The sequence below is a fragment of the Mus musculus genome, chromosome 6 (assembly GCF_000001635.26).
Source record: "Mus musculus strain C57BL/6J chromosome 6, GRCm38.p6 C57BL/6J".
NCBI classification, from domain to species: Eukaryota; Metazoa; Chordata; class Mammalia; order Rodentia; family Muridae; genus Mus; species Mus musculus.
In genome coordinates, this window is record NC_000072.6 from 18,377,180 (window position 1) to 18,390,783 (window position 13,604).

The following is a 13,604-nucleotide window of genomic DNA, read 5'->3' on the forward strand; positions in this document are numbered from 1 at the left end:
ACTCAAGCTTTGGTATGTGATGGTCTTAATGGAAAGTCACATAAAATGCAATCTCATTTACCTCTCTCTGTAACACTATAATCAGGGTACATGGTGTGCATTTTATTTGCAAACTATCCAAATATTTCTATCCTATAATTAGCGACATGTTTCTTTATAGTCCAAAATACTTGTAGCTAAAATAATCAATAGTACTATAAGGGGAATATACCTAAGATGATCACTATAAACACAGTACTTATAGGTAAATAAGCAATGCTGTTCAGTAAATCTAGTGTTAAAAAAAGCTATCGATGGATTGCCTAAGTCAATGGTTTACAACCTTCCCACTGCTATGACACTTGAATATAGTTCTTTCTATTGTAGTGACTTCAACCATAAAATTACTTTCATTGCTACTTCATAACTGTAATTTTGCAATATATGAATTGTAATATAAGTTTCTGACATGAAAGATGGTCTTAGGCAAGCCCATGAAGTTAGCCTACAAAAGGGGTCGCGGCCCACAGGTTGAGAACCACTGGTCTAAATGTTCACAAATGTAAGCCTTCTTACAGAATTGTTAAATGAAAAAGTTCGATTAAAAAGTGAATCCCAGCACTCGGGAGGCAGAGGCAGAGGCAGGTGGATTTCTGAGTTCAAGGCCAGCCTGGTCTACAAAGTGAGCTCCAGGACAGCCAGGGCTATACAGAGAAACCCTGTCTTGAAAAACCAAAAAAAAAAAAAAAAAAAAAAAAAAAAAAAAAAAAAGTGACCCCTGCTGGGCACTGGTGGCTCACACCTTTAATCCCAGCACTTGAAAGGCAGAGGCAAGGGGATTTCTGAGTTCCAGACCAGCCTGGTCTACAGAGTGAGTTCCTTGTCTTGAATCCCTCCCCCCCAAAAAGTGAACCCTAGTTCTATAGATTTATTCAACAAGTTAAAAACAAAATAGGTTTTACATTATGCTTATTGAAGTTAACAAGATTTCATCTAAAGTTTGTATTAATGTGTTGTCTCGGTTATGATATTTATTACTCCAAAATCATATTATTATTATTATTGCAAAAGCTGCACAAAATAATGTTAACAATATACCAAATACTTTAAAAAGCTAATTAATTATTAAACTCAAGTGTTAATTAAAGTTAGCTAATAATTAAACTCAAGTTTTCTGTGATGTAAATAAAACTTGAAAGGGAACTTACTGTTGCTTCGACAGAGAGGAGTTCCTGTTAGTATTCAGGTGTGGTATAGTCTTGTTCCTCATACCTGTTGCGAAACAGCCATGGTCAATAGAATTTCATTGTTCCATTATTCCTGTGCACTCATAAGTGCTTGTGTGTGTGTGAGTGTGTGTGTGTGTTTTTCCTAGATTCTAGACTCTGAAGCACTGGGCTCAATTTAAGAAACCTGCCATTGGTTTTTATAAATGCCATTGGTTTTTTTATAAATGGCCCATACACTCAGTATTTGATCTATTGATATATTTAGGTCTTTATCCCCAAAATACCAAAAGGGGAACTAGAACCTGCCATTTCATGAGCATAATCCACCATCAGGTGCACATTTTGATGTGTTACCTGTTAGTCTTATGTTGCATGTAGCACCAACAATGTACTTGTAAAAGTTTAATTTTTAGAAACTATTATTATTCAGAAATTAGGAATGGTATATAAAGAACAATAAAAATCAAGCTAATATTTTCCAATTTGTAAATTATGGATCTCTTAAGAAAACAGAAAATGTCAGACTCTATGTATTCTTGTATAAGAACATTTATTTGTATCATGTGTCCTGATACAATGTGTTTCCTACTAGACTATAGTCAGAGATGTATAAGAAACAATGTTAAGTCATTTTAGATTCAAGATATATTTCTATGACTTCAAATTTCATAAACTCACTAAAACACTTAGCTACTTCTGAATGAAGGCTGAAATTATGTGAATGCTGCTGACCCAAATGTTCTCTGAAGAATGATCTTAGGCAGGAATGTAACTTAGTGATATAGTTCTTGCTTCAAGTGCTCTGAGCCTTGACTTTGAATGCCACAGCCACAAGGGAAAAAAAGTTTTTGAAAAGTAAAGTGAATTTAAAATAGTTCCATTAAAAGGAGGTCCCCAAAGGCCACTTCACTAGTTCTTCACTTGTCTTGCTCTAGGACTGGTGGCACTTAAGAGAGGCATTGTCCTGACCACTGCTAAAGTGTCACCGTAGGCACTGGTGTATGGAAGTCTGGGAGCCAGTGATCTTCCTATCAGGTCTAGAGAGAAATAGGTGGTCTTCACTACATATTATGAATTTCCACAGTGATCTGATAGGGCCTGTTACTTTCCTTTCAGTCCTGGGCCACTTGCACATAGTAGGCAAGAACTCTCCCACCAAACATTTATGTCCAAAACCAAAATCTTTCATGAAGTGTTCGTGTTTTGAAGTATATTATAGTTGATACTACAAACAGTTCTAAGCAATGAAATTCTATGATTTCTAATTTTAATTAGCCTTTTTGGAGACTGGGTCTTATTATATAGTCCTGGCTAGATAACCTGGAGCCTGTATAGACCAGGCTGGACTCACAGTCACAGAGCTGCTAGTCTGTCTCTGCCTTCTCAGTGTTGGAAGTAAAGATGTGTGCTACCATGCCTGGCTTAATTAACATCTCAACAGCAGAGCTGAGTTTTCTAAGTTACTGCTTTCTATATTGTTTTTCCTTATTCCCTGTATTGATTCTGGCTGTCACACTATAGCATATGGTGACAACGCTTGTGGTCTAGGTAATTAATTAGTTCACGCTAGTCATTTCTTTGAAAGCCCACAAGGACTTTCTGGCTGCTTTTCCTGGTCCACATCCTTAAATAGCACCCGACCCTGAACACACCATACAGGAAAACAATAACTCAAAGCGATTCACTTATAAGCACCCTACATTTGTATCAAACATACCTGGTTTATGTACTCTTATAAGCTAAGTTCAACTGAGGAATGACATGTATGTAACAAGAGTAAAATATCATAAAGATGATAGATTTAATTGTGGGGACCAAGAAAACATATATGTTTTTTAAAAAGCAGTGAACAAGTTGAAGATGACTTTTTTTTTTTTCTAGTTCTGGTATGAAAAGTGTTATCTTCTGGGTAGAAAGCTCCCAGCTATGTTTTGGAAAAACTATTACATGGTTCATCCCAGGAAAATGTAAACTGAGCAACTGGGGGCTGGGGGGGCAACTTGAAAGAATGCAGTTTTAATAACAAAAGCCCACTTGCACTCGGAACCTGCATCCTGCAGATTTCCCACCCCTACCTTCACGCTTCGGGTCTGGCTTGTTCCACGTGGGTGAGGAGAAGTGCCCAGGCTTCTTTCGAGGACTGGTGTTCACCTTTCTCCAGGCGCCGCTCTCCACTTTCTTTTTGCTATAACTTGACACTATTGACAGAGGAAAACTGCCCCCTTTGAAGTCTGCGATCTGCTGATCCAGCTCTGAAACGACACAAGCCACACTTTTTCTAAGAAGAAGGGGGGAGATAAAACAGTTTTGTAGAGTGACTTGAAATACATTACCAAGTCTTAACTCATAGGTTTCTTAACAGTAACCAAGCTGGAGTTGGGTGGACCAGCACAAACTGTACTTGGAGATACAATCAAATGTGTGCCAGTAATTAAAAACAGAAAGAGCTCTGGTACAATGCCATGAGCGGTGCATTCATTTCTTTAGTCACAAGGAGACAAAGGAATAATTCATAGAAACAAATGTGAAACAGTGATAGAGAGAATGTAAGTGTGTTCGTTCATGCACAGCCCTACATACCTGCCCTGGGAAGGGGACAGCCATGCAGAACCGCTTTATTAAGCAGAATGCTGAGGGCGGCCCTCACCACAGCCTGCTGTCCTTGGCTAGGGTACTTCTTAGAAGCTGTCTGCCCAGTACCAGGTTGTTTGTTCATGGAGGCTCTTGACAATATTGCTTCTTGAACTCTGGGAGCAATGACAGCATTCCACAGCTTAGACATCCACCTTGCAAGAGATGAAGAAGGGCCAAGTCTCTTAAAAACTGCACGCAAGTTCACAAAAGAAGCAGACCTGAAAACTTTGAGGAAAATTACCCGGCATGTTTCACTTGGTTGGGTACACTTGAGGGTTAGTTGTATAATGAGTAAGTATTTCAAATGATACTGATAATTTATAAACCTGTCTCAATCCTGAAATCAATAGTAAGTATCTACAGAAGGAATGAATGTGTGACAAAGATGCAGAAATGAAGGCACATCAAAAAGAATCTTTTCAAAAACAGATAATTCTATAAAACCTGTGTCTACATGTTTTACATTTGTTTGCCACACATGTATTTTTTAACATTTGAGTGGAGATGTATCATTGAGAAGTTAAATGGCTGCCTCAAGGTGGAGCTCCTCACTACATATGTCCACCCACATGGCCCTGCCCTGCAGAGAACTGGGCCAGCCAGCGGTGGCTTCAGGTGCACCTCTTATACTTTAGCTGTTAGCCATGGGGACTGTGGCTGAACTTGGAACAATCAGTGGCAATTACATTGTCAGTATTTTTGTCACATTAACAGCTCAGAGCACCGGGAGAACTTGCCTAGTGTATACAGTTACTTAGGAGTTACATATAAAAGACAAGTCATGGTCACTGTTGTGTTAGGATGGCGGCTCGTCAGACAGATCACACCAGGCTAGCACAGTTCCACGGAGAAGTTAATTGTGGGGGTGAGGAGGGAGAGGGGAAGGACAAAAGGGGATGAGGAAAAGGAAGAAGGAAAGAGCAAAGGTCAGGGGCCCCTGCCTTTTATTTGGGCTGTGACATAATCGCATGTGCTGTGACATGTACCGCTGTGTAGGTGAGGGTAGGCAGGTGGACTCTGGGAACATATGGAGATTGCCATGGCAACAGACACGCGTGTCCTTTCATGGTCACCTAGAGGTTGTCATCACTGAATTCAGAGGTGACCAGCAACCCTAAAGCCAGTTCCTGGCTGTAAAGCCAGTTCCTGATGCCAACAGTCACTCTTTGACAGAACTGGCATTTTGTGCAAAAAGCAGTCTTGTCAATAGTCACAGTCTCAAACATACTAAATTCATCATGTATCCTATTTTTCTCTGATTACTGTGATAAATACCGTGACCAAAGCAGCTAAGGGGAGGAAAGATAAATGAAATATCTGTGTAACATGTGTGTAGTGCCTATGGAGGCCAGAGGTTGTTGGATCCCTGGCACCAGAGTTACAGTTCAGAGTTACTGTTCTGAGTTGCCATGTGGGTGCTGGGAATCAAACCCAGGGCTGGAAGAACAGAAAGGGCTCTTTACTACTGAGCTTCAGCCCCCTTAGCTAGTTTTCTTATACAGTTCAAGACCGCCTGCCTAGGGATGGTACCACCCATAGTGGGCTGGGGACTCCTGTATGAATTCGTAGTGAAGATAATCTCACAGAGGCCCACTTACTCTAGGCAATTCTTCTGTCAAGGATTTCCTTTCAGATGAATCTAGGCTGTGTCAAGTTAACAATTAAAGCTGACAAGCATACCATAACTCTGTTTTTTTATTAGGTAAATAAAAATTGGCACTTACTTCACTGTTGCCTGGGCATGTCCCGGGACTACTGGACACGACAGGAAATACTTTGGTCCAAGAAGTGCTTCTGGTGTACCCAAGCGGGCCAGACAGGAGTTGAGCTGCCTCCAGACAGACAGAGCCCAGTCCACAATCTTACATACAGGATCACAGGGTGCAGGCAGCTGACCTCTGAACTAGAGATGGGTGGAAAACAGGGCTGTGGCTTAGGAAAAAAATAATGCTTTTGTTTTGAATTTAAAGTCCAAAATTAAAATGATAAACCACAAAGCCCAAATCTAGCTGAATATGACTTTATCTTTGCTTGGGGTATGTTCACCGTAAGTGTGTGCATATGTCAGTGTCACAAGTGTTCCCCATGGCCTCTCACCTGGGTATTTTGACCCTAATTTGCATATCAGAAGAGTGAACCCCAAAGAGTCGATGCCTTACTAAGGGTTACAAAGCTAAGAGGTGGCAAAGCCCAGATTTGGGCTTATTTACTTAAGATATAGTTGAAAGATAATTGTCCCTATGATACAGTGTGATGTTTTAAATATGTTACACTGTGAAAGGATTACTATTTAGTATAGGTACCATCTCATATACAGGAAATACGTTTAACTGAGCAGTTATTCATTATTTACTCTTAGCAACTTTCAAGGAACTATAGACAGCTACTTCTCATAAAGAAAAAAAATGGTGTTCAGACACAATATCTATGAGAAATCCAATTAATTAATTAATTAAATTGCACTTAAGAATATGTTGTTGAGCTAGTGAGATGGCTCAGTGGTTGAGGGCACTGGCTGCTCTCACAGAAGACCTGAGTTGGATTCCCAGAACCCATATGGCCACTCGCAACTGTAATTCCAGTCTCGGGGGATCCATCTTTGGACCTTCACAGCCGCTGCATGCATGCGGTGCACTGACATACACGCAGGCAAAACATCCATACATATAAAAGAGAAATCACACAAAACTTTTTAATGTTACTGATAATTATTAAGCTAATTTTGCTGCTAATGTTTAGCATTGTTGCTGACCTCTGCTCAAACCATGTTCCCGGTGTTCAACCATGAGTAAGCAAGGAGAGACCAGACTTAGCTGTATGGGAGGGACCAGAGAGGCAGCTAGTAAGTAGAAGGGTTCTTAGCTGCTTCTTCAGGACCACATGCTACTAAGGGGGATGAGGGCAGAGTCCCTGTGGAAACATACTCTACCCCCACTTCCTCAGGGACAATGAGGTTTTAATTTTTTTATGATTATTCAATGAATTTCTTGCCAAGATCCCACTGTTATATATCCTCATGAAGAAACCTAATTTCCGATAGGAGAATAGAATTTGCCTACTCCTAAGAGCTGGAAAAACAGGTGTGAGCCTATCTCTCCAAGTGTAGATGTTGCTTATAGAGGATGTCTCATGTGCAAAACAGCTGCTATGGGAACAGTGATTATCATTTGACAGTGCATTAAGCGCTGATGTTTCCTTTAGGGGTCTTTCTGATAAATTGGTCTTATAGTTATTGCTTGATTTTACATCCTTGATGCGTATTGATTTAGCATAAGAACCATTTCGTAGAGATGCTTAGAAACTTAGATGTCACAATATATTTATATTTGTATGCCTTCGGTTTCTAAGCACCACTTAATCACTTCTAAAGAAAATGAAACACTGCAAAGTCAGGTTTCACTGTTTTACTTTTGGGCTAGGGATGGAACGCAAGCCTCTGAACACTCACTCACCTTCCCACTGAGCTACAGCCCTGTGTGCTTTGCAGCTCAGAGAACTACAGAACAAAATGACATCCTTAGAGTTAGCTGAATCCTTAGAGTTAGCTGTCAGTTCTGTGAGCTGGGAGGCATTACGGAGGATAGCAGCCCCACACCGAGGCACTCTAAATACCCACCTGTTGGGATTGCTGATACATTTTGTCATCTGTTAAATAAATGATCTGGGCCAGGCTCATTAACCTAGGATCCTTTCCAGACAGATCATCTTTAAGTACAGATGCAAGCTCTGTGTATTATTATTCAAAAGAAGGAAATAAGGTAATGTTTAAGCCAATCTCTCCCTATAGGGAAAGGACACTTGTTAACTAGGAGAGGCAGAAATAATATTCTATGTGGAACAGAGAAGTCAAAGAATGATTGCTGATATTCCCAAGTAATAAAACAGTTGAAGGGCCTGGGTACCTGTAGTAAAGTCTTGCAGCCCATGTAAGCATGAAGACATCGTTTCAATCCCCAGACTCACGTAAAAAAGGTGGGTGTGGTGGTATGTGCTTATAAACCCAGCTCTGGAGAGCTGCTGCAGATGTATCCTTGTGCCTTGCTCTCCAGCCAGTTTAACGTACTGGAAGATTAAAGATTTAACCGGAGCCCAGATCATGGAATCTCACCAAGCTCTCTGGCTGAAATGTTGGCTGCCACTTCACAGAGGAATGACTGAAATAGAAGTGTTCTATCTATAAAGAGTACAAAATTTGGGAAAACGTTTGAATCACAGGGTTTATTGTAATTTTCAGGTTTTTATGAGTTAATGGAGTATTTAGGAAGATTTTTGTTTGTAAGATTGTAAAACTTCTTAAGATTTTAATGGCCACTTAAATTAGTTAAAAAAATTTAATTACTTAGTTATAAAATGTCCCTTAAAGCAACTGTGATATCTTTCTTCCTTTATACATAAAAAGTCAGAATTTGGACATTTCAACCTGAAGTCATCTTGGCAGATGGGACTCCCATGTTCTGAGTATGTTTTAAAATATATCACTTGATATTTATATTTAAAATATATCAAGTGATACATTTACAAAGCTTTCTTGAATAAAAACTATCTACCATGGTCTCATCACCTCGCAAGAAGGGTGACTTGTTAGGGGCTTTCTGTAAGAACATGAGCTTTGTGGGGCTGGAGAGGGCTCCATTCACGCCACAGCGCTAAGTCAGTGGCAAATCTTGACTGAATGTGTGGGAAACACCTTTCTGATGCATCTTAGACACATCTGGTAGATTTCTTTTCATTTCAACTCGCGTGGGTGTGCACATGCGTGTATGCACGTGAGTGTTATCCTGGAGAATGAAACTCAGACCTCTCGTCTCCTACCCAAGGCTCAGCCACTGAACTCTAGCCCTGGGTATTTTTATTTTTATTTTATTATTTTGATACAAGGTTTGTTTCACTAAGTACTCAGAATAGCCATGCATTTATTTATTAGCCTAAGCTGATCTTCACCTCCTACCTCGCTCCCTTACCATCCTGAGTAGCTGACACTACAAGCCTGTATTTACAAGGCTGCCCATCACATGAGGTTCTGATGACCACTCTCCACTTACAGCCTATGGCACCACTGCTATGAGATTTCCAAAGGGTAATACTTTAAAAACACTTTACAAACTGAGTCCAAAGTATAACTAGCAACGGAAAGGCAGAAGCAGAAGTCAAGTCATGTTTGGGGACAGGATTTGTTCAGTTTGGTTAAATGTAAGGCATGAAGACATTAGAATCTCCTATGCTGACTGCATGAAACCCAGACAAAACAGGGCAATATGTAGGAAGTGTAGGGTAAAGATGAACTTGCCCCAAATCCTGAAACATCATTTCTGGAAGAAATCATCCTTCCCATGCATATAGAAAACCTCACTGGGTATGGAAAACACCAGCTGTTCAAAATTAAAAAAAAAAAATTGAACTGATGAGATAAAAGTGATGACTACTTCCTCTCTCTCTCCTCTCTCTCTCTCTCCTCTCTCTCTCTCTCTCTCTCTCTCTCTCTCTCTCTCTCTCTCTCTCTCTCTGTGTGTGTGTGTGTGTGATGACAACGTGTCTGGATCTGTGGCATGTCTACCTTGAACCATGATTTAGTTTTTAAACAGTTTCCTGAAAAGGGAGATCTTGGCTAATATGCTAATTTTCCAAAATGCATAATGTTCTAAGTATAAAGGAATCTGTTTTCAAAGCTTTAAGAGTGAAAATTTAACTCTGTCATCTAATAGACGCATTTAAAAGTTAGACTTGATAACGTCAAGTTTCCTTTTGGTGGTATAGAGATTCCTCCAAAAGACAAAGACTGGTGTACAATTAGGAAAAATCCCAACTGTTAGAAAGTCAGAAATAGTCATAAAGTTTGTATTTTTTAAGAAAGACAATCCATATAATGTTGCTTTACTCAGTTATGGTATTATTATTATGGTAGACATGAGATGGTGGTGAGTACCTGCAAGAAACCTGAACAAGATTTAGCCAGTCAAAATCCCCCACACTGATCTTCCTATCTGCCTATCTGCCTCACTCATGCTTGTTTATCCACCCAGGTTTATAAGTCCTTGACAGAGAGTTTTGGTCACGCACATGTGTTTTGGCCTTGGTCTAGAACCAAAGGGTAGAGCATTCTAGTTGCTGAACCAGTACGGAGAAACTTCTTATTCCTGCAAGTCTCTAGAAATGATGCTCTTCTCTATGGTGATAACGAGGCTGACACTGCATGTTACTGTGCCCTAGTTTCTGGGCCTACATGCCTTGAAGTGACAGTAGGGTGTCAAGTATCATCTGTAGTCTCAAAGGGACAGTGAAGGCCCACCTGGGTGAGGAGGGCTGTTCTGTTTTCAGTAGCTTAGTATATGCTATTGTTGAAATGTTGTTTTCTATCTGCAGCCAGTGTACAGGATTAAGTGAGAAAACCAAATGGAGTTCTTTGGTAACAAATCTACTCCGAAGGATACTCAGATATCAGTCCGGTCCCAGACTATTAAATAATAATATCTTACATTTAATCAACATGGCTATATTCATATATGAGAGACTATAATTTTTTTTATTCTTAAAAAGAAAAGTACACTAAACCATTTACCATCATAGTCTAAAAGCTTTCCATTAAGATGGCATAAGTGGTTAAGTGATGTCCTCAGTGCTCCAAGGTAGTAGTTGAGTTTTGCTTAAGCGCAGTGGTTAATTTTCAAGTCTATACTTTCTATAACTTTCTATAACTTCTGGAGCTTGATGAGGTTTCTTAAGAACTATTGATGATACCAGTAAAACCAGTTAATTTTTTCTTATACATGATATTATCCACAAACTATTACAACTTCTACATACTTTCTCTAATAATAGAACTTTAAAATGCACGCTTTTTTTCTTTGTATGGTGCAGAAGCTGTTGTGAGTTCTATATTCTTTGTTCCATTCAACTCCGGAAAAACAACAGAATATCCTAGCCTGCAGCCACACAGGAAGTGGAAAACAAGCCCCGCTAAGACCTCTGCTCTCCCACCTCAGCAGGTTGCAGCTTCTGCTTTCCTTACCTTGCTGACGACTTTCCTTCGTAAGAACCTCTGAAGCAATCCTTGAATGGGCTCGCAATCCCAGCGCAGCTGAACCCAGCGGAAGTGTTGCTGTACCAGCAGGTCAGAGCCCTGGAGACAGGCTTTGGCAATGGTTCCCACCAGAAAGCAGTTCTCATGGAAATAATAGCATTCGGATGTTCCATTTCCTAAAACAACCAAGCCATAATTCAACCTCAGCCATTTAGGTTTTGTGCAAATGCAAATCAAGAACATGAATTACATAATTTGTACTTTGAGGACAGAAAGATTAGACTGATACCAAGACAGGCAAGCATAATAACTGAGCACCTTGGGACACCTCTTGATTTGTGCTATACAACCCTCTCTAAACACCGTGCCTAGGCCCTAGAACTCCTACCTGCACACTGAGCTGCATGAATATCTGTTTTCAACACTGGGAATGACTTATTCTCTTTAGCAACCCTCTTGGTAAGGCTCTTTTTCTATCCAAAGCCATCTTGAAACTCTACCCAAACACCATGAGCAATGCCAGATTTAGCCTAGACTGGTGTTGAGAACTTGCACAGTAAGGTAAAACTGTGTCAGGCAAACTTTAGGGAGAATTCTCTATGTACTCTCCTATCCCTCTGCATAATCGGACCTGTTTTAAGATCAGGTGCATTGTGGGAAGGAGTGTGCAGAATGAGGAAAAGCTTATATATTCCAAATATTTTCAACAAAGTATAGAACTATCCATGTTACACCTCTTAGCAACTAAACTCACATTTCTCTTGAACTTTATTAAAAGCAATATCAACAACAACAAACCTTAAACAATAACCAAAACCCTTGACCTCTGCTCATGTGGTCCACTGTAAGTCTTAAGAATGTATCCTGCTTAATCTATACGATTCCTTTTGAATAAAGTTTCCTTGCTACTCCGTGATATGTGGGCTTTTGTTCCATTCCTGAATAAGAAGCTAAGAACCTAGAAACCAAGTATAGGCCCCAACCGCTGGTGCTGGTACCACACAGGCTGGCTGCTTAGCCTGTTCCCTCTACCCTTTCTTTACCTTTTTGGAAAGTGCAGGGGCTTTCAGTGCTGCGATTTTCCAAAGGTGCCAGAAAGTCCCCCAGTAACTCAGACAATGAAGATTTTTCCAAATTTTCCAAGATGACGATTATTTTCTTCTTAACAGGGAACTGCTTCACTGGGATGAGACAAGCTGTGGTCAGAAACAACATTAGCGGTTAATAACTTGGCAAAACCTACACAAACTGGCATCAAACGCAAAACTAAGAGGACAAAGGATTCCTAAAAAAATCCTGTATGGCGGGTGTACTGGCTGGTTTTGTGTGTCAACTTGACACAAGCTGGAGTTATTACAGAGAAAGGAGCTTCAGTTGGGGAAATGCTTCCATGAGATCCAGTTGTGGGGCATTTCCTCAGTTAGTGATCTAGGGGGAAGGGCCCCTTGTGGGTGGGGCCATCCCTGGGCTGGCAGTCTTGTGTTCTATAAGAGAGCAGGCTGAGCAAGCCAGGGGAAGCCAGCCACTGAGGAACATCACTCCATGGCCTCTGCATCAGCTCCTACTTTCTGACCTGCTTGAGTTCCAGTCCTGACTTCTTTAGTGATGAACAGCACTATGGAAGTGTAAGCTGAATAAACCCTTTCCTCCCCAACTGCTTCTTGGTCATGATGTTTGTGCAGGGATAAAAACCCTGACTAAGACAGGGGGCATGCTCTGAAAATGCTGGGGTTGACAGCAGCAGGTTCAGGAACTTCTGTGGCATTACTCAACACAGTTGAAGATGCCCACGACATGCCAAATCCTTCCATAGCAAATGCTAGGCAGAATCTACCCAAATTCCAGCATCAAAGGCTCAGGCAACTAAAAGAAAAGGAGTCCATTGCCACACTGGAAAGTGAGCACTCTGAGGACACAGGAAGTTGTCACAAAGAAGCCACCAAGGAATATTTAAAATATTATTTCATCTTACATACATTTTGAAAAAAATTAATATTAAATATTTAATCTGTGGATTTAGAACCAGGTAACAAAACCATAAAAACACATTAAGAGGCAGAAGTGGGGGCTCTACAGTATAAAGCTTGTCTGGTGAATGTGAGGGCCTGGGTTCATTCCTTTGTACCTCCAATACATTGCTCAGAAGTTATCGCAGAGGATAGAAGAAAGGTTTTATGAGCAAGAAGACACATAGGTACATTCTAGAAGCTGAAGAGTCTAAAATTCCTGGCTTGTTCAGTGGCTAAATGGCTAATTTAGTTAAAAATTATTCTTTGATTTTTAAGAGGTATTTTACATTTGTTTCATAATATAAAAGGTTAAAAGCATTGAATGGCCTTTAAATCACCCATATATAAGCTGTGCATAGCATTAATAGGCAAGGGTTCAGGAGATGCAAGCACATCCTGACCCTAAGAAGTGATCAGATTAAGGGTTCACAAACAATGAGAGGGAGTCAAGTCCACTGTCTCCATCCTTGCGGTTCCTCCCACTCAGAACGGGCAGGAATGGAAGCATATTGACCTAAACTAAAAAAATGTAAACTAATGTACAAGTTCCCTATGACAAGGAGGTGCCACTAAGGCCAGGATCTGCTGCACTGCCCAGTATTGATGACCACAGAATGAGATGTGAGGGAGTTTATCCCCACTGCTGGCCATCAGTGGCAATGTTTAGTATGGATAGGGATTAACAAATATGTAAGAATACAGACGATTGGACACCTCCTCTGAGGTCTCATTTAG

General features: G+C 40.4%; 1 protein-coding gene across 4 annotated transcripts in view; it reads right to left on the bottom strand.

The window, feature by feature from the left end:
• The window catches only part of Cttnbp2 (cortactin binding protein 2), a 148,747-nt gene that overhangs the window by 10,709 nt on the left and 124,434 nt on the right, over nt 1-13,604 (bottom strand). For all 4 annotated transcript variants that reach the window (NR_149735.1, XM_006505104.3, NM_080285.2 and 1 more), the window contains 6 exons: nt 11,904-12,056; nt 10,849-11,036; nt 5,567-5,745; nt 3,789-3,994; nt 3,284-3,460; nt 1,188-1,251 (listed from right to left, as the gene is read on the bottom strand). Coding sequence is in view for 3 of the 4 variants with exons in the window: in XM_006505104.3 (XP_006505167.1) it covers nt 1,188-1,251; nt 3,284-3,460; nt 3,789-3,994; nt 5,567-5,745; nt 10,849-11,036; nt 11,904-12,056 (967 nt within the window). In the remaining variant the exon portion in view is untranslated. The remainder of the gene's footprint in view (nt 1-1,187; nt 1,252-3,283; nt 3,461-3,788; nt 3,995-5,566; nt 5,746-10,848; nt 11,037-11,903; nt 12,057-13,604) is intronic.